This window comes from Euleptes europaea, chromosome 14 (assembly GCF_029931775.1).
Source record: "Euleptes europaea isolate rEulEur1 chromosome 14, rEulEur1.hap1, whole genome shotgun sequence".
Lineage (NCBI taxonomy): Eukaryota > Metazoa > Chordata > Lepidosauria > Squamata > Sphaerodactylidae > Euleptes > Euleptes europaea.
The window spans coordinates 53,413,681-53,434,833 of record NC_079325.1 but is presented as its reverse complement, the minus strand read 5'-3'; the positions used below and the strand labels follow the sequence as shown (position 1 = coordinate 53,434,833).

The 21,153-nt window shown below is 47.9% G+C and overlaps 2 protein-coding genes across 2 annotated transcripts in view; both read left to right on the top strand.

Moving 5' to 3' along the window:
- The window catches only part of ZER1 (zyg-11 related cell cycle regulator), a 30,171-nt gene extending 29,562 nt beyond the window's left edge, over window positions 1–609 (top strand). Inside the window, exon 15 of the mRNA XM_056860971.1 lies at window positions 421–609. Within this exon, the coding sequence (XP_056716949.1) occupies window positions 421–478 (58 nt within the window). The 3' untranslated portion in view covers window positions 479–609. The remainder of the gene's footprint in view (window positions 1–420) is intronic.
- Window positions 610–12,993: 12,384 nt separating this feature from the next.
- Window positions 12,994–20,713, top strand: ZDHHC12 (zinc finger DHHC-type palmitoyltransferase 12). Its single transcript, XM_056860181.1, has 5 exons — window positions 12,994–13,225; window positions 17,468–17,604; window positions 18,586–18,675; window positions 19,134–19,300; window positions 20,404–20,713. The coding sequence occupies exons 1-5, from the start codon at window positions 12,994–12,996 to the stop codon at window positions 20,711–20,713; spliced, it is 936 nt and encodes a 311-aa protein (XP_056716159.1).
- The last annotated feature ends 440 nt before the right edge of the window (window positions 20,714–21,153 follow it).

Genomic DNA, 21,153 nt, shown 5'->3' with positions numbered 1-21,153 from the left:
GGTGGGGGTGATCACCAAAGATATTTATGTATTGACTGACTGTATTTTTATGCTTCTTTTCTCCTTGAAAAGACCCAAAGTTGCTCGCAGACAGGTACCAAAATGTAAATTACAAAATTCAAACGAACAATAGAATATGTGTTTTGCTGTTAAATTCCTAGGGCTGATCATGATTGATGAGTAAAGAGCACTTTGGCTCCCACCTCTGACACCATCAAGGCATCAAGTACCTTGAAGGGAGGATGAGATATACCTGGGAGGAATGGGATTTTAAAGAAATGCATGGTGCATATAGCGAGAACTGATTATTAACATATTTGTGCTCAGCACCCTACCTTTTCTCTCCCATCTGCAGCCTTCCCTGTTGTAGGGAACCCTGTCTCTGCCGTTTCCTGCAACTCTTTCTCAATTCCCTTCTAGGAAAGTCATAGAACATTGCAATAACTTTATGGACGAGAACATGGACACGTCAAGATAGAAGACCACGGCGACCATCTCCTGCCGGCACTGGATACAGCATCTCTCCGATTCACTGTACATAGGTTGGACTTTCTCACCAGCTTAGCTGATGGAAGGAGCCTTTATGAATATTTGTGTGTGTGTGTGTGTGTGCGCGCGCGCACATGTGCGTGTGTGTGTACAAAGACCGTCAGCAAATGGAAATGCACATGAGTAGCAGTGGCCAGGGGAACATATTGCACAACAGAATGCTTTCCTTTAAGTAGTGGTGGGTATTTCCCCCCTCCTTTTGTTTAAGAAGTACAGATCGGCATTCGTGTGTTTGTGTATGTTTGATTTCAGTATATAAAAAAAGAAGCAACGGTGACATCATGTTATCTGTTGACCTTTTCCAGAGCACGTGAGACGCATCCCGTGGGCGTGAACGCAAAGATCTAGCTGTAAGATGGATACATAGCTTTCGTCTCTTTTCCCCCCTTAACTTCCTTAAATGTCTGGATTATTGCCCTCCAGTTTGTGTTGCATGAGGTCTTGTGATGCTCCCGCAAAAGAGCAGACAATCCAAAATCCGTGTGGCCAGGTCCCCACGAGTGGGGGTCCCCACTGTGTGTCGTGATGGGAGGCAAGCGGAGGCTGGTAGCCATAGTGTTGGGGGCAGTGGTTTAGGGCCAGTTCAACTGCAGCTGGGCAACAAGTTGGGCCACCCTAGGAATCAGTCCAGATTCAGCTGCCTTGCAGGGCCAGGCGGAACACTTTTGGTCCCCCTGATGTCACCCGGCCCCTGCTGAGGGGCAGTTCCATTCTCTTGCCATCCACAGCGGTGGCGCTGTGCAGCAGAGAGCAAAGCCTTCTTCTCTGCCAAGCGACCATGGTGGCACAAAGAATGAGTTGCGGGGTTACAGGTTTGAGACCCCCCTTGCAGGTGAGAGAGTCAGGTTTAAAACCCAAAAGAGAAGCGCTGATGTTTGTCAGTAAAACACCCAGGGAGAGGATAAAAGCACTGGTGTCTTAGTGGCAAGACAGATTATTTGGAATGGACAATGAATTTCTAGATGAAAATCGTTCTGTGGCCTGAAACAATCTTGTCAGTGGATCCACACCGCTCATATGCCTCATGTGGCAGGAGAAATATGGGCAGGCCGGATTTCTCTAAAGATGTATTTTGGGTTTCCCAGATTCAGTCTTCTTCCTTCCTTCCTCTGTCCATAGTGTGAGAACGTCATGTTTATTCAGACAGGAACCAGCTCCTTTTTTGGGTTGCTTCCTGTGTTGTAAGCTACCGAGGGCAAAGTCTCTTGTTTTGAATTATTATTTTCTGGTCCTGTCAAATGGCAAAAAGCTGCAGGGCGTTCAGAATGGCATCGAAACAGGGGCCCCCTACAGACAAGAGCAGGGCTGCAGTGTCCTTGGGAGGCTCTGCAGGCATGCAGGGAAATATGAGATGGTCAGTTTGAAACAGACCAAATAGATCATCCAGATGAGGACTGCCTCATGCTCGTAGTTCTCCGAGGTGCTGAGGGCAGCAAAGGGTCAGAGGGAGAAAATAAAGCAAAACAGAAGAAGGGGAGAGGCTGTTGGCTTGCTAATACCCTTTATAACTGATAGTGCAGAGGAGAGCGGGAGGCGTTCATTCCCCCCTCCCCAAAGTTCCTTCCTCCCCAGCTCTGTGCTGCTCAGATCTGGAGCTTGATGAACCACTTCCCAGCTGTCTTCTAGCCCTGGTCTTCTGGGATCAGAGAGGCAGAACAGTTGTGCTTTAGCACTGAAGGCGGCTGAGGGCAGGAAGCTGCTCATCTGGTCTCCAGGCTCAGCTGCATTGCACCCTCAGGGGAGGGGAAATCTCTCACGATTCCTTGCAGGCCCCCAACTGGTCCTTATGCAAAAGCCAGTTCCCAGAGTTCCCTCACACTTCCATGTGACCAAGAAACAGAAACAAAAGCCAGGCTGTGGAGATGATTAAAGAACCGTTGCAGTGGGGGAGAGGGAAAATCTACCCACTGTCTCACACACTGGGTGATTTGGCTTGTATTGAAGAGAACCCCACCATGGGTGGGGTGCATTTGCTATATCTTGGTTGTACCTTGCTGGATGTCCTTCACTATCCAGGCCCTTCGTCTGCCTCCACCCCCGATCCAGAACGATGGCCTTTTTGCTGGCATTTGGAATGCACACCCTAGGAGGGCAGTTAGTGGCTTCAAACAAAGCATGTTCAAGTAACGCTGCAGTCAGGTGATGTGCAAAACCATTGGTTTTAACAAACCACGGTTTATAGCAACAGTCTTGGATTCTGCTCTACCAGAGGTAAGTAACAAATCCTAGTTAGTCCATAAGCCCCAATCAGTCTGTTTTTTGCCTCTTCTGTACCCCCCAGCAGGGAAGACATCCCTCTCGGAGGGCAGTGCTACTCTACAGACTGTGCTTTGTGACTTCAGAACACCGATAGTGCATGTACCGACTCATAATCTAGCTGCAAACTAGTATGAAATGTGGATTTGGTGTCAACCAGCAAACTCTAGTTAGTTCAGCCATCTGCAATCAGATGTCACAGCTAAGCAGGATTTGGTCAAACCGCAGTCTGTAGCTACTGTTTTTCTTGATGCCTGAATTCACTCTGTGAACAGGAGCAAAAAAGCCCCAAACTTTCTGGGGATGATGTACCAAGGTTTGCCAGACGGGGCTTCTCCTTGTCATCTCTTCTCTTCCAACTATCATGCATAGTTTTGTGTCTCAGATTAAAAGGGCCCTAAGAAGTGTGGGCTGGGAAAGAGCGCAGTAGAACGTGATGAGGATGTGACTGCGGTGGGGGAAGTCAATTCCTTTAATCAAGGAAGGCGATGGGGCGTAATCTCTGGAGGGCTGTGATGTTCCATCACTTAATGGGTAGAATCAGTGGTCAAAAACCTTTTGATCAGCTTAAAAAAGTATCTCCCTTAATTGGGCCACAGATTCCTTCTTATCAATTATTATAATACAGACATGTATGAAAGCTATTGCTGGCAGGCATCATCTTAGAAGAGTCCTTCCCCCTTCTCCCTTATAAGGGAATGCCTCTTCTGAGTTGGTACCTGCTGGGACATGTATGTGAATAATCTGAAAACAAGTAAAATATTGTATTCCCCCCTTTCAGTATTATTGTTTTGATTTTATGCAGCTCTGATTTGTTTAAGTTGATCTGCTTGGTGGGGCAGACCGATTAATTCTCCGTACGTCGAGTGGTTGTCACCAAACCAGTCCCGATAGGGCCACAGTGAGGGCCCGCTAGCTAGTCACCCAGGCCAGAAATTCACAGCGGGAGCCTCCCCTTCTGTTTCAACTGACCTCTCCCTGTATCCTGTTGGTTTGTTTGTTTTTTAAAGAAAACAAGACTGTAGCTCTGCAGTCCAATTCAGAGTAGAGAGAAATCTACTCTGTAAGGCTGTAATTGAATATACGCATGACAGGGAGTAAATTCCATTGAACACAGTGAGAACTTACTTCTGAGCAAATAAGCTTAGGCTCACCTTGTGATTCATCGTTAAAAGAGCTTCCATGTGAGTAAGAGTAGATTAGATTAGTACTTCTTGAGGACGGCTTCACAAGACTTCTAAGTGAGCCACTATTTGAAAACCTTTCCTTTCTCCCTTGATTCATAAATCTTGAGCTGCATAATTCTAAATCTATTGTTTAAGGGATGTATGGACTGAGATTAATTTTGCCACTGCAACCTTAGGATCACTGCCACTTAATAAATAGGGTATTAGCTCAGACACAGAGTTACTAGTCAGATCTGTTAGAAGAGGAATAATATATCTTGGTCTTAGATCCTCATAAAAGCATCATTCCAGGAGCCCGTGTGCTAGAGAATCAGCTGAACCAGAAGAACACGGACAGGTCCTTTCCAAATAAGTGAGCCACTGTTGGGAAACTTTTCAAGCAGTGCCCCCCCCCAAAAAGCCTGGATATTTCCAGGGTTGGCCTAGCTCATTGGGGCTGTTAATTATGACAGGAGAGACACATCAGGAAAGTCTCTTGCACAAGAGAGAACATCTCCTGTGCAAGAGAATTCCTCAACACACTGCATTTTGTAGCTCAGATCCATCCCTCTCCCCTGCAAGCAGCCTGAATCCATCTTGTTTCTTGGGAAGGCCACCTTTTGATTTTCCTTCTCTTGCATTCCGTGACAGATTTGGTTTCCTCAGGCCAGTAAATTGTATACCCAACTCATTGGGAGTGCAGGGAAGAAGAGAGATGAATTTCGAAGGCCTTCTGGTTTGGGCTTTTCAGAGGTGCAGCAAGCAAACCTTGAATTCCATGTCAGAAAGTTCCAGGGCCATAAGCTTGACCAAACACCCTCACAGCTGTTCTCCCCAGTGCAGTCTTCTCCCTGACTTAACAGTAGAAGAGAAAGCTGCGTGCCTAAAAGGGAGGGAGAAAAGGACCCTGCCGGCATTGTTCCTAATCCCGTCTCAATTTCAAATAATCATTCTCGTGGGAGGTCCTCGCTTCATTTGTCTTTTCTTCCCCAAACTTGCAACAACAAGCTATTAATCGATCAAAAAGCGTGCCATTCCCTATTAAAGGAAAGGTGATCACTTGTATGTATATTACTAACCTCTGCTTCCCCTGTATTTCTGGTTAACGGCTACGAATGGTCTGGTTTACGGTCTTACAGCGGAAAGGAAGGGGAAAGAGTGGCGTCCGTGTTGCCCTCGTGCAGCTCCAACAGGCTTAACTTCGTCCACAGCATCTGCTGGGACAGGTACTCCATTTGGAACCCGCCCTGTAGCTCTTCCAGCATCTGTGACTAAGGGTGTGATTTGGACAAAGGCCTGGCTATTCCGTTTGCTGTCATGAGTTCTAATTAAATAAGGAAGAATGATTTGGCTCTGTCTGGTGTCAGTTTTGTTCCTTTGGGTGGGGGGGCTGTGTTTCTTCACAGAGCAATGCATTATCCAGCCAGCTAGAAAGGTATTCTGCAAGCTTTACAACCTTTTCCTGTCACATACTTATACCTGTTTTGGAAAAATATGTGGCAAATATCCATTGGTCATTACCATTATTAACTTCATTTATAGCCTGTCTTTCTCACTGAGAATCAAAGCAGATTACCAAAAAAGCAGTTCAATTAGACAATAAAGACTTCCAGAAACAATGCAGCAGGACAATGCAGCAATCACAGGTGGAGGAATTGTCCTTCAACAATTCCCTCACTCTGAGAAATTGAAGAAGGGTGATGGAAGCAAACTTCTTTAGTAACTCCCATTGTTGCAGAGAATGTCTACTTAAGGGGGGTGGGAAGTCTGGAGCTTTCAATTTTTTTTCTCTGCACATCATCGGGGAGGGGCTGTGGCTCAGTGGTAGAGCATCTGCTTGGCATGCAGAAGGTCCCAGGTTCAATCCCCGGCATCTCCAGTTAAAGGGACTAGGCAATTAGGTGATGTGAAAGACCTCTGCCCGAGACCCTGGAGTGCCGCTGCCAGTCAGAGTAGACAATACTGACTTTGATGGACTAAGGGTCTGATTCAGTATAAGGCAGCTTCATGTGTTCTTGTGACTAAGGTTACAGAACTGGAAACCAATGTGGACAAAAAACTGTCTAAGGCAACAAAAACTGCCTGAGGCATGGCAGACCATAGTATTTATTTACTTCACTTATAACCCTGCCTTTCTCCCCAATGGGGACCCAAAGCAGTTGACATCATTCTCCTCGCCTCCATTTTGTCTTCTCAACAGCCCTGTGAGGTGGGTTAGGCCAAGAGTATGTGACTGGCCCAAGGTCACCCAGCCTGTTCCCATGGAACAAGGGGGTTTTCCAACCTAGAACTCCGAGATCCTAGTCAGACACTCTAACCACTACACCACGCTGGTTGAAGAAAGAGGGTTACAAAGGGAGAAGATATTGTAGTAAAAAGGGCAGTGATACATACAGTAAACATTGCAATACACTACAATATTGTGACCTCATGAGCTGTCCATATCTGCAGAATGGGATTCATGATGACCTGTCAAAGGTAGGAGTGGCACCCTTAGTTACATAACTGCAGGAGTTTTAAGACAGGAATTTATTTGTTAATCTACTAAATGTGTTCTTCCATTTTTTATAGTGCCCTTTTCCCAAACCCCATGGTGCAGAGTGGTAAGATGCAGTACTGCAGTCAAAAGCTCTGCTCACGACCTGAGTTTGATCCCGACAGAAGTCGGTTTCAGGTATCCGGCTCAAGGTTGACTCAGCCTTCCATCCTTCCGAAGTCGGTAAAACGAGTCCCCAGCTTGCTGGGGGTAAAGTGTAGATGAATAGGGAAGGCAATGGCAAACCACCCCGTAAAACATAGTCTGTCTAGGAAACACTGGGATGTGACATCACCCCTTGGGTCAGTAATGATCCAGTGCTTGCACAGGGGACCTTTTACCTTTTCCCCCCCAAAGAGCTCCGGGTGCCATACATTCCCCCTTGCACACATGTGATGAGGAATGCCTCCTCAAATAAACAGCTGTGGGTTTTAATTTTAAATTTGACAGATTCAAAATTAAGTAATTAATCAACTGTGTCTTAGCCCTACTAATACAGTTTGTAGTGAAGTCTGTTCTTTCATGATGTTATGTGCACACGCAGCCTTTTCAAATGTTCTGTGCATCTTCATATACATCATCTTGTAATCATCACAACAACCACTTTATAAGGTAGGTCACTATTTCTCCATATTGCTGACACAGGAAAGCTGGACATTATGGCCGAAGCTTGCTTTGGACTTTTGCCCAGGGCCCCAGAATCACTAACAGCCTATTCTTGAAAATTGGGCCGAAATGTCTTAGGAGGCGGTGTGACCTCACCGCCAGCGTGTGTGTAATAGTGTGTTTAAACGCACTTACGCTGGCGGCAAGGCGCTGCAGGACTGCGCCTCCCCCCTCCACTGGGGCGGCCTCTCCGTGGCGCAGGCCATGGCATAGAGAGGCCGCGCCGGCACGGGGGTGTTCCAGGGGGAGGAGCCACTGGGTAGGCGGCTTCCTATCCCGTTTCGCCTTTGCCGCCGGCGCCGGGAACGGCGATGCTGCACCTGCTTTTTAGCAGGCGCAGCATCGCTGTTCCCTATGGGGTGAAAGGCCCCGGTGTGCAATTTGGCTGCGCCACTGCACCTTTTCCCCGCTGACTCCACACGCCACATTTTCAGGAATGGGCTGTAAGGCTGTCACTGAATGCAAGTTCAGTGTTGGGGCATATTTTCACCAGGGTTAAAGGAGTTTGGAAACCAGTTTCCCTAGGGAATCTTGAAAATGTCATTTAATTAATCTGATGATCCAGAGGGTCCTGGACAGAACCAATCTTACAAATATCACCCTTGACGTCCCTCCTTGCATAGAAGCCACACTTCTGCCAGAATATTAGTCACAGCTAAAGTAATACTGGATCCAAGAGCTGGGAATGCTTAGAAACAAGAGAAACCTTGGGAGCTATTCACAGTTCTCTGAAAGAGAAGAAAGTGGACACACAAGAAAGTGGACACACAAACAAATAAAATACGGGATAAAGTTTCACTTGCCCCAGGCCCACGTGCACATCATTTATCTGAGTAGGGTACTCCTCGGATTAAGAACAGAAGAGAAGCCCTGCTGGATCAGACCCAGGCCCATCAAGTCCAGCAGTTTGTTCACAGGGCGGCCAACCAGGTGCCTCTGGGAAGCCTACAAACAAGACAACGGCAGCAGCATCGACCCACCAGCCCTGGGAACTGTAGTTCTCTCTTACCCAGGCACTTGGGGAGAGTTTTACGAGCTGGGAGGGGAAGGAGTCTTGATGTCCTCACAAGCTACAATCTTCCAGAAGTCATGGCAGATCTGCAATGTAAATGGAGAGCACATCACATGCTCAGTTCTCCTGCAAGGGGCAAAGAACGTCCAGGTACATCAGTGCGGGTGCTGCATTGGGGGAGGGGCTTCAAACAATAATGGAAAACCTGTTATTTCATCACCTCCAACACAAACCACTGCAACTCCCCCATGAAATCCTTGCTATTAACTGCATGCCTTGTTAGCGTCCTCTGTTCAGAAAACAAGTGTTTACCTATCTATATTAAATATCTTCCTTAAATACATTAAATTTGTAAGTTGTCCTCCCCCCCCCCCCAGTACTCTTTATCATTTTCAAAGTAGTAATAGCTAACTAGGATCTTTCCCAGTTAACTATTACTAAGGATAGGGGATCGTGATTTTTTTTTTAAACTCCACCCTCTGACTGGTGGACCCCCAAAGAGCCCTACTGGGTCAGCCCAGTGGTCCATCTGGCCCAGCATCCTGTCTCACCCAGTGGCCAACCAGTTGCTGTAGAGGTCAGACAACAGGGCTCAGAGGCCTTCCCCTGATGTTGCCTCCTGGTGCTGGGATTCAGAGGTTTTCTGGCTCTGGAGGCTCCCTTTAGTTACCATGGCTAGCAGCCACTGAACCTTGTGGCCATCGCTACAACCACCGGCAGTGAATTCCACAGTGAAAAGTCCGAGACTCACCAACCTTTCCTTATACTGCAGTGGTTCCCAACCTTTTTTTGACCAGGGACCACTAGGACTTTTTTGTTCGGTGCAGGGACCCCAAGGTTCAAAATAAAAATTCCGAGGATTTGAAAATAAACTTTAATCATAACTGTTAGTTAAACATTAAACTTAGAATAATATTTGAATATATATATATATATTATAATAGAGAACTTTTAATTGAAAATATTAATTTATTATGGGTTTATAACTTTGTTTTGCAGACCTTAATTTAGTTCTCGGGGACCCCTGGGGGTCCGTGGACCCCCGGTTGGGAACCAGTGCCTTATAGGAAAGACGGTCCAAACCCCCAAACATCTTGGTTGCCCTCTTCAGACTTTTTTTCTGGCTCCGCGATGTCCTTTTTGTGATACGATGACCAGAAATAGACACAGTATTCCAAATGAGGCCTCACCATAGATTTATACAGAGACAGTATATCATTGGCTATTTTCTTTTCAATTTCTTTCCTAATAATCTGCAGCATAGAGAATGTGCCTTATTCACTGCTGTGGCACACTGGGTTGATATTTTCAGTGAACTATCCACTGCTGTCATGCTTGCTGTAGTAGCCAATGATAAATAATACAGTCGGAGGTTGGAAGATTAACTATCTGTTTATTGTGGCCAAAATAATGCAGTCGGGTGTGGTTACCTCAGAACAAGCAGGTAAATTCACACACCAGAACAAAGGATTGCCACGACATTTATAACCTCTGGTCGGGGGTGTTACAATACTCGTAATATTGAGCATAGACATACAAAGACCCAATGATGGACACCTTTGGATTAGCATAGGGCAGGCCTATCAGTGGGGGTTGAGGCAGGCACTTAGGCATGGCTACATGATCTGGGACGGGGAACCGAAACTTAACATATTTTAGGCCGTAGGTAATTCTGGGCCGTGTCTTGGTGGAAGGCTGTACGGGCACAGAGAGCCTGATTTACTGACTCATGGCTCCTGGGTGCCACCTTCCCAAAGCCCTCATGTGCGTGTGTGCACATGAATGCATAGTGTTTCAAGCCAGCTCTTATACTTTAGGCCTAGCCTTTCCATAAAAGCAAGTATGCAGACTGAACACAAAAGCATACATTCAACTAATAATAATGATTCCAGGCATTACACTACTACCCCAAGGTCTTTTTCCCATTCAGGGCCAAACTAGACGTTGTGATGAGCGTGGATTTGACCCATGAATGCTGACACCATTTAATAGATTAATCCAGCCATTAAAATGCCATGTTGGGGGGGGGGGCTGCTTTGGCATTTGAAAAGGCATGCAGGGAGAGGGGCATTATCACTTGGTCCTGTCATGTCACAGGTCGGGCCCTGACAGCACTTTTAAATGGCCAAATTAGTCTCCAAAATGGCATCGACATCCACAGGTTGTACCTGTGGACGTCGATGCCATTTTGGAGACACAGGTTGTACCTGTGGACGCTGTAATGTTTAATTTGGCCCTCAGCCTTAGCCAGCTCAGGTCCCATTTCTGTGTACGTAGTTAGGTGTTGCTGTTTTTTGTTCCAGTGCACATCACCTTACGCTTACCGACACTGAACATAATTTACCCCATGGTTGCCCACTCACCCAATTTGTGGACAACCTCCTGGAGCTCTTCACAGACGGCGTTGGTTTTCACCGTCCTGAATAATTTGGTTTCATCCGCAAACATGGCCGCTGCCCGGCTCACCCCCAGTTCCAGACCATTTATGAACAAATTAAATAGCACAAGCCCCAATAACGTGGGTGAGCAGAGATGGGTGGGTTGAAGTACTATTTATTTATTTGTTTTTACTTAACGTATATTTTGCCTTTCTCTCCAATGGGGACCCATAGCGACTTACATCGTTCTCCTCGCCTCCATTTTAGCCTCACAATGAGGGTTGCCATCCTCCAGGTGGGGCCTGGAGGTCTCCCAGGGTCACAGCGGATCTCCAGACGACAGAGATCAGTTCACCTGGAGAAAATGGCTGCTTTGGAAGGTGGACTGTATGGCATTATGCCCCAGTGAGGTCGCCCCTCTCCCTGAACCCCACCCTCCTCAGGTTCCACCTCCAAAATCTCCAGGTATTTCCCAATACGGAGTTGGCAACCCTACTCACAACAAACCTGTGAGGTAGGTTAGGCTGGCCAAAGGTTGTCCAGCGAAGCTTCTATGGGTGAGTGGGGATTCAAACCTGTGCCTCTCTGATTGTAGTGAGATACCTCAACCATTGCGCCGGACTGGTTCTACTAGCACTTTTGTCTGGAGTTGCCAACTTCCAGGTGCCAACTTTCGGGTGGCACCTGGAGATCTCCTGCTATTACAATTGATCTCCAGATGTCCAAGAAAACGGCTGCTTTGGAGGGTGGACTCCCTGGTGAGGTCCCCTCCCCTACCTAAACCCCACCTTCCCCAGGTTCCACCCCCAAAATATCCAGGTATTTCCCAAACCAAAGCTGGCAACCCTATTGGAGGCACGGCTTAAAAAAAAGTTCCTGTTCCGAAACCAAGACCTTTCTACAAAAGCTGTCATATTTCAGAAGTTACAATACTGTTTTTTTTTTTAAAGAGTATTCAAGCGAGGCAAAACCAGAGCTCCAGGTGGGGCCTGGAGATCTCACGGAACCACTACCACTCTCCTGCCCTAGCTCAGTGGCAGAGCCTCTGCTTGGCATGCAGAAGGTCCCAAGTTCAATCCCCGGCATCTCCAGTTAAAGGGACCAGGCAAGCAGGCGATGGGAAAGACCTCCGCCTGAGACCCTGGAGAGCCGCTGCCGGTCTGAGCAGACAAGACTGACCTGGATGGACCAAAGGGGGTCTGGTTCAGTAGAATTCACAGTGGGTCGCCGTGTTAGTCTGTCTGCAGTAGTAGAAAAGGGCGAGAGTCCAGTAGCACCTTAAAGACTAACAAAAATATTTTCTGGCAGGGTAGGAGCTTTTGTGAGCCACAGCTGAGCTGTGGCTCACAAAAGCTCCTACCCTGCCAGAAAATATTTTTCACAGTGGGTCGCCGTGTTAGTCTGTCTGCAGTAGTAGAAAAGGGCAAGAGTCCAGTAGCACCTTAAAGACTGACAAAAATATTTTCTGGTAGGGTAGGAGCTTTCGTGAGCCACAGCTCACTTCTTCAGAAAGCTCCTACCCTGCCAGAAAAGGGCAAGAGTCCAGCAGCGCCTTAAAGACTAACAAAAATGTTTTCTGGCAGGGTATGAGCTTTCTGAAGAAGTGAGCTGTGGCTCACGAAAGCTCACACCTTACCAGAAAACATTTTTGTTAGTAATATTGTCGAAGGCTTTCACGGTCAGAGTTCATTGGTTCTTGTAGGTTATCCGGGCTGTGTAACCGTGGTCTTGGAATTTTTGTTAGTCTTTAAGGCACTGCTGAACTCTTGCCCTTTTCTAGCACAGAAAATATTTTTGTTAGTCTTTGAGGGGCTACTGGACTCTTGCCCTTTTCTGGCAGGGTATGAGCTGTGGCTCATGAAAGCTCCTACCCTGCCAGAAAACATTGTTGGTCTTTAAGGTGCTGCTGGACTCTTGCCCTTTTCTGGCAGGGTATGAGCTTTCGTGAGCCACAGCTGAAGAAGTGAGCTGTGGCTCACGAAAGCTCCTACCCTGCCAGAAAATATTTTTGCTAGTCTTTAAGGTGCTACTGGACTCTCGCCCTTTTCTACTACAGAAATCTTATTTGTTGGTCTTTAAGGTGCTACTGGACTCTCGCCCTTTTCTACTACAGAAATCTTATTTGTTGGTCTTTAAGGTGCTGCTGGACTCTCGCCCTTTTCTACTACAGAAATCTTATTTGTTGGTCTTTAAGGTGCTGCTGGACTCTCGCCCTTTTCTACTACAGAAAACATTTTTGCTGGTCTTAAGGCGCTGCTGGACTCTTGCCCTTTTCTACTGGTCCAGTAGAAGGCAGCTTCGCGCGTCCACGTGTTCCACCCGCGGCTGCCATAGACCAGTAGCGCCACCTCGCGTCCGGCTCGATCGCTGCAACGCATTTCCCGGCGCCTCCGAACGCGGGGCTGTCCCAGCGACACGCCCCCCTTCGTCATGACAACCCCTCCCGCCCAATCGGAAAAAGGAGGCGGCGCTTCGCGACTTCCGCTTCTGGCGGCGGGGAGCGGCGGCCTCGTGGCGTCTCCCCCCGTCCCCTCCCCTGCCCGCCGGCCCAGGGAGGCGATGGGTCTGGGGGTGCCGTGGGGCGGCGGCGGGTGCCTGGTGCGGGCCGCCCACACCGGGCTCAGCTGGGGCATCACGGTGGGGCTTTTCCTGTACCCGACAGGTGAGCTGGCGGCTCCCCTCCACCCCGCGCCTGCGGCTCTCCGATGAAACTGATGTAGGGAAGGAGAACAATAAACTAAGTGCCGGGGCTCCGGGGGCTTTAGGAACCAACCCCCCTTTTTTAAAACCTGGAAAGCCCGGGCTCCTCATTGCATGATGGTGCGTGGCTGCAGATAAGAACTGAAATTGTGCAGAGGTTGTGGGGGGGGGGGAAGCGCTTTGCACATGGGCAGAAATGTTGGATTCCCCCCCCCCTTTATTATTGCTACTGATGTGGTAAATAAGGGTTCGTGGGGGGGGGGGAGACCTGAGATCGTTATTGCAAGAAAACAGTTTATTTGCAGCTGCTGACTCAGAGGCCCTAATGGGCAGAAATCTCTGAGCCCCGATTGTACTGAGGAAGGGATATTTATCCAAATTCAAGATGTGACAACCCATCAACATTCAGGGTAAAGCTGATAGCACTCCAGACATCGAGGTGGCAGTAGAGTAACAGTTTCACCCAGTTCTTGTGATGGTTTACTGTAACCCTCCGTGACTCTTGCCCCAATTCCTTAGCACACAGACACACACACACACACACACATATCCTGCCCAGCAACAAGCTATTCCCTTGCTGTCCTAATACATTTCAATACATTTACAAAAAGGATAAGAGATTATTACCAATTGCTAAATCAGTGGATCTTCCATAGTCAGGGGAAGCCTACCTTGCTGTCTCACTACTTCTGCAAAAGATCCTACTGGCCACCTGAGCTGGCCTCTCTGCCTGCATCCAGAGGGGATGTAGTTTCAAATTAATGTAAGCCCTTCCTAGAGAGTAGAAAAGGGCAAGAGTCCAGTAGCACCTTAAAGACTAACAAAAATATTTTTGTGGCTCACGACAGCTTCTACCCTACCAGAAAATATTTTTGTTAGTCTTTAAGGTGCTACTGGACTCTTGCCCTTTTCTACTACTGCAGACAGACTAACACGGCTACCCACTGTGAATTATCTTCCTAGAGAGTGTTTGGGCAAGCCCCGTGCTTTGAAGGGAGAATACTCTGTGTTGAAGGGGAGAAAGTAGTATCTAAGTTGTCTTTCCTGCTAACTAATCCGCGTTTCCCTCAAGTCTAGTTGCTGGTGGAGCACAGGAACGGGCAGCGGGTAACTCATGCCCTCCTTAGGGGCTTCCCAAAAGTAACTGGCCGCTGATGGAAGCAGGAGATGGGGCGCAATAGGCATTGGGTTTGGTGGAGCCAAGTGATTCTATCTGCACTCCTTAACCGTGACAGCGATGAGTTGAACTTCCCTGTTCAGAGGCTCTCTACCTCCGAATACCAGTTACTGGGGTGTAAAAGGCAGATGAGGTCTGTTGCCTCATTGCTCTGCTTGTGTTCTTTGTGTGATCAAGTTAAATCCATTTTTCAATGGAAGAAGCTACCATCTCTTCCTCAAAACAGGGGGTGCTGGGTCTCAAAACATACCTGAAAATCATGTGGTTTGACCTGGAAGTTCTGCACGTGCTCATCCGTATGATTCTCTTGCCAGTTGTGATGGCCAGACTCTCTACTTGTACACCAAACTCTCCCCCCACCATCACCAAGCTCACACACTCTTGAATTGGGACCCACCACTTTGGTATCCTCATGGCACAGTGGCAAATGAGATTTCCTCCCAAAAGTTTGAGGAATCCTCCCTCCGTCAGGCACAATAGAATTCTGCCAATAATAATAAATGCGCTCCCATCAAGTAAATAGGAGCCCCATGGCGCAGAGTGGTAAGCTGCAGTACTGCAGTCAAAAGCTGCTCACGACCTGAGTTCGATCCCGACGGAAGTCGGGTTCAGGTAGCCGGCTCAAGGTTGACTCAACCTTCCATCCTTCCGAGGTTGGTAAAATGAGGACCCAGCTTGCTGGGGGTAAAGGGAAGATGACTGGGGAAGGCAATGGCAAACCACCCCGCAAACAAAGTCTGCCTAGTAAATATCGGGATGTGACGTCACCCCATGGGTCAGGAATGACCCGGTTCTTGCACAGGGGACCTTTATTTTTTTATCAAGTAAATAGGAAGTGCTCAGCCCCAAGCACTGAATGAATTTATTTTTACTGCATTAGCCAGAATACATAAACGGTTACAAACATGTAAGGGCCATAGCTCAGTGGTAGAGCATCTGCTTGGCATGCAGAAGGTCCCAGGTTCAATCCCCGGCAACTCCAGTTAAAGGGACTAGGCAGGTAGGGGATGTGAAAGACCTCTCTACCTGAGACCCTGGAGAGCCGCTGCCAGTCTGAGTGGACAGTACTGACTCTGATGAACCAAGGGTCTTGATTCAGTATAAGGCAGCTTCATGTGTTCATGTAAGTAAAATAATCTCTTTGTAAAAGGAGATATCAAAAGATTAAGAAAATTAAAATAAACACCAGTTAAAATTAACAAATATCGTTATTAACGTTATTAGTCTTTTCCAAATGGAAAGACAAAAAGAATCTCCCTCCCATAGAAGAAATTTCATTTCCTCTGAGTTAAACTCCATTAAATTAATACAAGGATAAATAATCTTCTGCTGAATACCCTCATAATAACCGCACCTGAGAAGGACATGGCTGGTGTTTTCAATTTCTCCTGCCCCACAAGGGCATTCCCACTGTGATCTTGGAAGCTTCCTTAATTTTCCCTCCAGTGATGCTGAGGGTAAAGCTGATCCTTCTGCGAGGGCCCCAAGCACTGGACAATCTTACTTTTCAACTGTGGGGAGACACAGATGGAGGGACTACGAGGTTACTAAGATAAGCATGAGAACAAGTTGCGTATCCTTAAGACTTCAGCAGTTAGCTGGATCAGAATGGAGGAGACCCAGGTTCAAATCCTCACTTGGCCAGAAAACTCACAGGGGATCCCTGGAGGCAGTTGGATTCTTTCCCAGCTAACCAGTCGTCCAGGTTGTTGTGAGAATAAAATGGAGGATGCCCTCCCCCAAGCATGTCCCCTTCTGTATCTGAAGAGGGCTCTGAAGCATGAGCCCGTCAAGTCCCGTCCCCCCCGCGAAAGTCTCAGCCCCAAGTCAGATGACGAGGGTAGAAAGTGTCAACAATTCATAGCTGACTTAGGGTGACCCTGTTGGGTTTTCAAAGCAAGAGAGGGTGTTTTGCCCCTTCTGGCCTCTACATAGAGAGGTCCTGCACCTTCCTTGGTGGTCTCCCATCCAAATACTAACCAGGGCCAGGCCCTGTCTTAGCTTCTGGGCCCCAAGCCAGAAGTCTCTCTCATTTAAGTCCCAGAACCCCTAGCCTGCCTCACCTTGGCTCAAACAAGTGCACGTTACTAATATTCTATGAGGGTCAAATTGACCCCAAAGAGAAGCCATAGGAAGAGAAGCAGGTTGGCTTTTATATGCCGATTTTCTCTACCACTTAAGGAAGAATCAAACTGGCTTATAATCACCTTCCCTTCCCCACAACAGACACCCTGTGAGGTAGGTGGGGCTGAGAGAGAGAGAGAGAGCTCTAAGAGCTGTGAGTAGCCCAAGGTCACCCAGCTGGCTTTGTGTGTAGGAGTGGGGAATCAAACCGGGTTCACCAGATTAGCATCCGCTGCTCATGTGGAGGAGTGAGGAATCAAACCCAGTTCTCCAGGTTAGATTCTACCACTCCAAACCACCGCTCTTAACCACTGGGGAGGGGGGAAAGCCTAGGAATTGCACTGAGGAAATCATTCACTGCTAGGGGTGGGGTGGGAATTTGCCCTTCATTGAATATTTTCTTTTGGCAGTAAAGGAACAGAACAGCAGCAGAGACACCAGACAGAAAAATGTACTTTTTTCAGTGTCACTGTAAGGGCCCCTGTCTGTTTCCCATTGAATGCAATGGGAGGTAGAAATGATGCCATAGCTCAGTGGTATAGCCTCTATTTGGCATGCTGAAGTTCCCAGGTTCAATCCCCGGCATCTCCAGTTAAAGGTACTAGGCAAGTAGTTGGTGTGAAAGACCTCAGCCTGAGAGCCGCTGCCAGTCTGAGTAGACGATACTGACTTTGATGGACCAAGGGTCTGATTCAGTATAAGGCAGGTTCATGTGTGACACCAGCACCATTAGATGGTATGCTTCAATTTACAAAAATGGTGAGTTGAGATATTGAACAACTAATTTCTTTAAGGTGGACAGGGGGTTGTGGAAGATTGAAAGCAAAGTTTTATCCATCCTCCCACCCCCACTTTTTGTTTGAAGACTAGGCATGCTTTTTTGTTTGTCTGTCTGTCTTTCAGACTTGCGGCGCCAAGAAGAGCGGGGCCAGCTGCTTCAGCCCCTGTTCTTTGTCTCGCTGGTCCTCTGCTCTGTCCTTCTGTACTTCATTGTTTCTCTCATGGATCCCGGCTACGTTGAGCATGATGCAGAAGAGAAGGTATGTCATCGGCTGGTCGGGCTGCACAATTCCTCACCTGCAGATCGCCCCGTCCCCCTCCGAAAGTGGCTTTTGCCTAGCAGCTGAGGCTGCTGCCATTTTATTGTGCATCTTTGCGAGCTCCTTTTTCCACAGTTATGTCCACATGAGTCAAAACATCATCAGTGCTCTCCTCCTCCACACGCTTCATGGAGACTGTTTGCCTTTTTAAAAAAATACACATTTTACATGTTCATCCTTTTGGCTTTTATTAAAAATGCGAATTGTTTTTTAAAGTTGCAAAATGACTCTGGGTATGAGGTTGGAGGAGCTGATTTTAAGTAATGACTTAGGGCTTGCCATTAGAATAACGTTAGAGCTTGCCATTAGAATAACGTGGTAGAGCCCTGCTTGGATTGTACCACTTGAGGATGCAGGTGAGGAGGTGGCAAGGTTGAATGCTTCTCTGAGGAGGAGGAAGTCACCTGCAAGCTGAATGACACAAAAGAGGGGAGGATTAAATGTAGCCTTTTTTTCAACATGCTGCGGGGGGGGGGATATCTCTGTGTGTGAACTTTTAACATGTGGGAGGTTTTATTCCAAAAGGTGCCCTTAATCATGCAGTGTTCTACCTCCAGCCTGAAGTGGCGCAGTCCAGTTGGTATGTGTACATACACGGGGAAATGGCCCTGGAAGTAACACAGCATTCAAAGAAACACACATTCCTCAATCTAAGATTAATGTTTTCCTGGCAGCACCACCATGCTGCATCGTTCCTATTTTCGCTACCCCTTCGTCGCACCCGGCTCTTTCTCCATTCCCTTCTTGCATGTCCAACTGGATTGTAAGCTCTCTGGGGCAGAGATGGCATCCCATCTGTCCAGCATTGCTCTTGGTGCTAAACTGTTTTGTAATAGCCACCTTAGGCCATTTTTTCCTCTTAAGCGCTTAGTAACTGTAGGCCTAGCTTTAAATTCTCCTGTTGCCTTTCCCCTTCTGTAGGAAGTAGTAAGGGAAGAGGAAAAAGCAATGATACCCCAGCAAGTCCCTACTGCTGTTCGGCTTCGACGCTGTGGATACTGCATGCTGAAGGTGGGTATTTTGGCAGCGTTTGCCCCTCCCCTTCCTTGCTTTCATGCTTTCTAGTGTCTTGCATCAGCAGAAAGCTCCACACTCCTAAACATGATAGAGAAGGGAAGTCTTCTGATTTTTGATAATTTCCCATAATCCTTTTGTAAAATAGAAGAAGAGTTGGTTTTTATGTGCCGACTCTCTCTGCCACTTAAGGGAGTATCAAACCGGCTTGGGGCTGAGAGAGCTCTAAGAGAGCTGTGACTAGCCCAAGGTCACCCAGCTGGCTTTGTGTGGAGGAGTGGGGAAACAAATCCAGTTCATCATACTAGCCTCTGCCGCTCATGTGGAGGAGTGGGGAATCGAAACCTGTTCTCCAGATCAGGGCCCATCGCTCCAAATCACCACTCTTAACCACCACACCACGCTGTGGAGTGGTGGTTAAACTTTTCCCTTCCTTGCCTGTTGCTGTTCTGTAGCAGCCAATGAGAGCCAAGCATTGCCAGGCGTGTCAGCACTGCGTCCGTCGCTACGACCACCACTGCCCCTGGATTGAGAACTGCGTGGGGGAGAGGAATCACCCCCTCTTTGTCATCTACCTGGCTGTCCAGCTGGTGGTTCTGCTGTGGGCCCTTCAGGTGGCCTGGTAAGTACAGGAGAGATGGAGTGGGCCTTGATCTCTATAACTGGGGCAGGGTGGGAAGGAAAATGGCCCCCACCCACAGCTAAAGAACCTTGAGAAAAATGTAAAGCGGGATTCCCAACGTGGTGCCCGTGGGTGCCATGGTGGCTGCCAACACTTCCTGGCACCCATGAAGTTTTTTCAGAAAGTGGGTGGGGCAATGTGGGGCTCTTCCCCAACAGGGCTTCTGATTGGCCACTGGAGATCTGATTGGCTGTGCATGTGAAAATAACATTGTTCCAGTTGGAGTTGCCACCACAGCGTTGGCTTCATTCTCTCTCAATCCTCTTTCAGAACACCTGGAAATGCAGAATGCCCAGAGTTTTGAGACTGCATTTAATTTTAACATAATCAAGCAGTGACCCTTCACACCACTATTGTGATGAACTGATTTCCCTGCTTATAATTTCTTTCCATTTCAAGCATCCGGGTAATTTTAGATAAGTTATGATAAGCTACCTCCCCAAGTCCAGAGGTGAGAGCAGACAATGCACAGCTCAGACTCTCAGCTGATCTTTTACACTGTTGCCTGGAAGGGGGAGGGGCTGTGGCTCAGTGGGAGAACCTCTGCTTTGCGTGCAGAAGGTCCCAGGTTCCATCCCCGGTACCAGTTAAAAGGACCAGGCAGTAGGTGATGTAAAACAACTCAGAGTGCAGCTGCCAGTCCGAGTAAGGCAGCTTCCTGTATGGCCATTTATGCAGGGTCAATTTTAATGCTCACTCAAACCTCTTTGTTTAAATGCGACCTTTAAAATGCCTATTCACGGTCCCAATGCAAAAGGAGAAATTCCACTCCCCCACACTCGCCTGCTCCTTCGCTCCTTCATTTGCATAACCATTGGCAATGGTCCTTTGCATAGCTAAGCCATGTTTGTGATTTTTCATGGTTCCTTTGGTAAATTCGTAAATACAAAAGGTCGCTCTTAAGAAATGTGAAGCAGGTGAAAACAAAAAAATATGCGGGGCACTTCAGCCTGGAACGCTTCTAATTACCAAGCATAAATGGCCTATGTGTTCATGGGTATGGTTTGGTACTTCAGTGCCTACTTTCCCCTCTTAAACCCAAGGTCTGGTCTGAACTTTGAGCTGTCCTGGCTGTGGCTTCAGCACACTTTCCTCCTACTCCTCTCCTTCCTCGTGATCGTCATCTTCACTGTCGTGGTGTCGCTGCTGCTGGTTTCGCACCTGTACCTGGTCTCGTGCAACACCACCACGTGGGAGTTCATGTCCCGCCACCGCATTTCCTATCTAAAGCAGTGCAAAGAGGAGAACCCTTTTGACCGGGGCATCTTCCGCAATCTCTGGCGGTTCTTCTGTGCCTGCCGCCTCGTCACCTGGGAGAATTTGTACTTCCAGGGGGACGGGGGCACCGTGTGAGGGGGCAAAGGGCCGCTGAGGGATCCTCAGGCACCGAAGAATCTCTGTGTCCACAAGCTTTCCTCAGCGTCCCACCCGCTGCAGCTTTGGGAGACGGGCTCTCGTGGGCTCTAACACATGGAGAGGCTAAAAGAGCTGGGCGCTGCTTTTGGCACAGCCCGCAGGGGTGTTGGTCGTGAACAAGAAACTCCTTTGTTGTGGACACAAAGTGCTTTTATGTATGGGGGTGGGGGCGCGCATTGGCCACCTGCTGCTGCTGCTACTAGAAAACCACAAGACCAAAAACAGCTCCTCGTGGTTTCTGACGATGTGGGTGTTGTTGCCAAAGGGGCCAGCTTCCCTGTGCAAGAACGGATCTATTTCATGTTTTAAAACAGCAAAGTTGAAGTGCCAGGCAATAATTTAAGATGTATATTTCAGCAGTTAAAAAAAAAACACCC

Excerpts from the sequence above, each read along its gene's own strand:
- ZDHHC12 (XM_056860181.1), top strand. The coding sequence starts at position 12,994 with ATGACAACCCCTCCCGCCCAATCGGAAAAAGGAGGCGGCGCTTCGCGA. Across the intron at positions 13,226-17,467 it reads GCTTTTCCTGTACCCGACAG|ACTTGCGGCGCCAAGAAGAG; the intron begins GTGAGCTGGCGG and ends TCTGTCTTTCAG. Across the intron at positions 19,301-20,403 it reads TGGGCCCTTCAGGTGGCCTG|GTCTGGTCTGAACTTTGAGC; the intron begins GTAAGTACAGGA and ends CTTAAACCCAAG.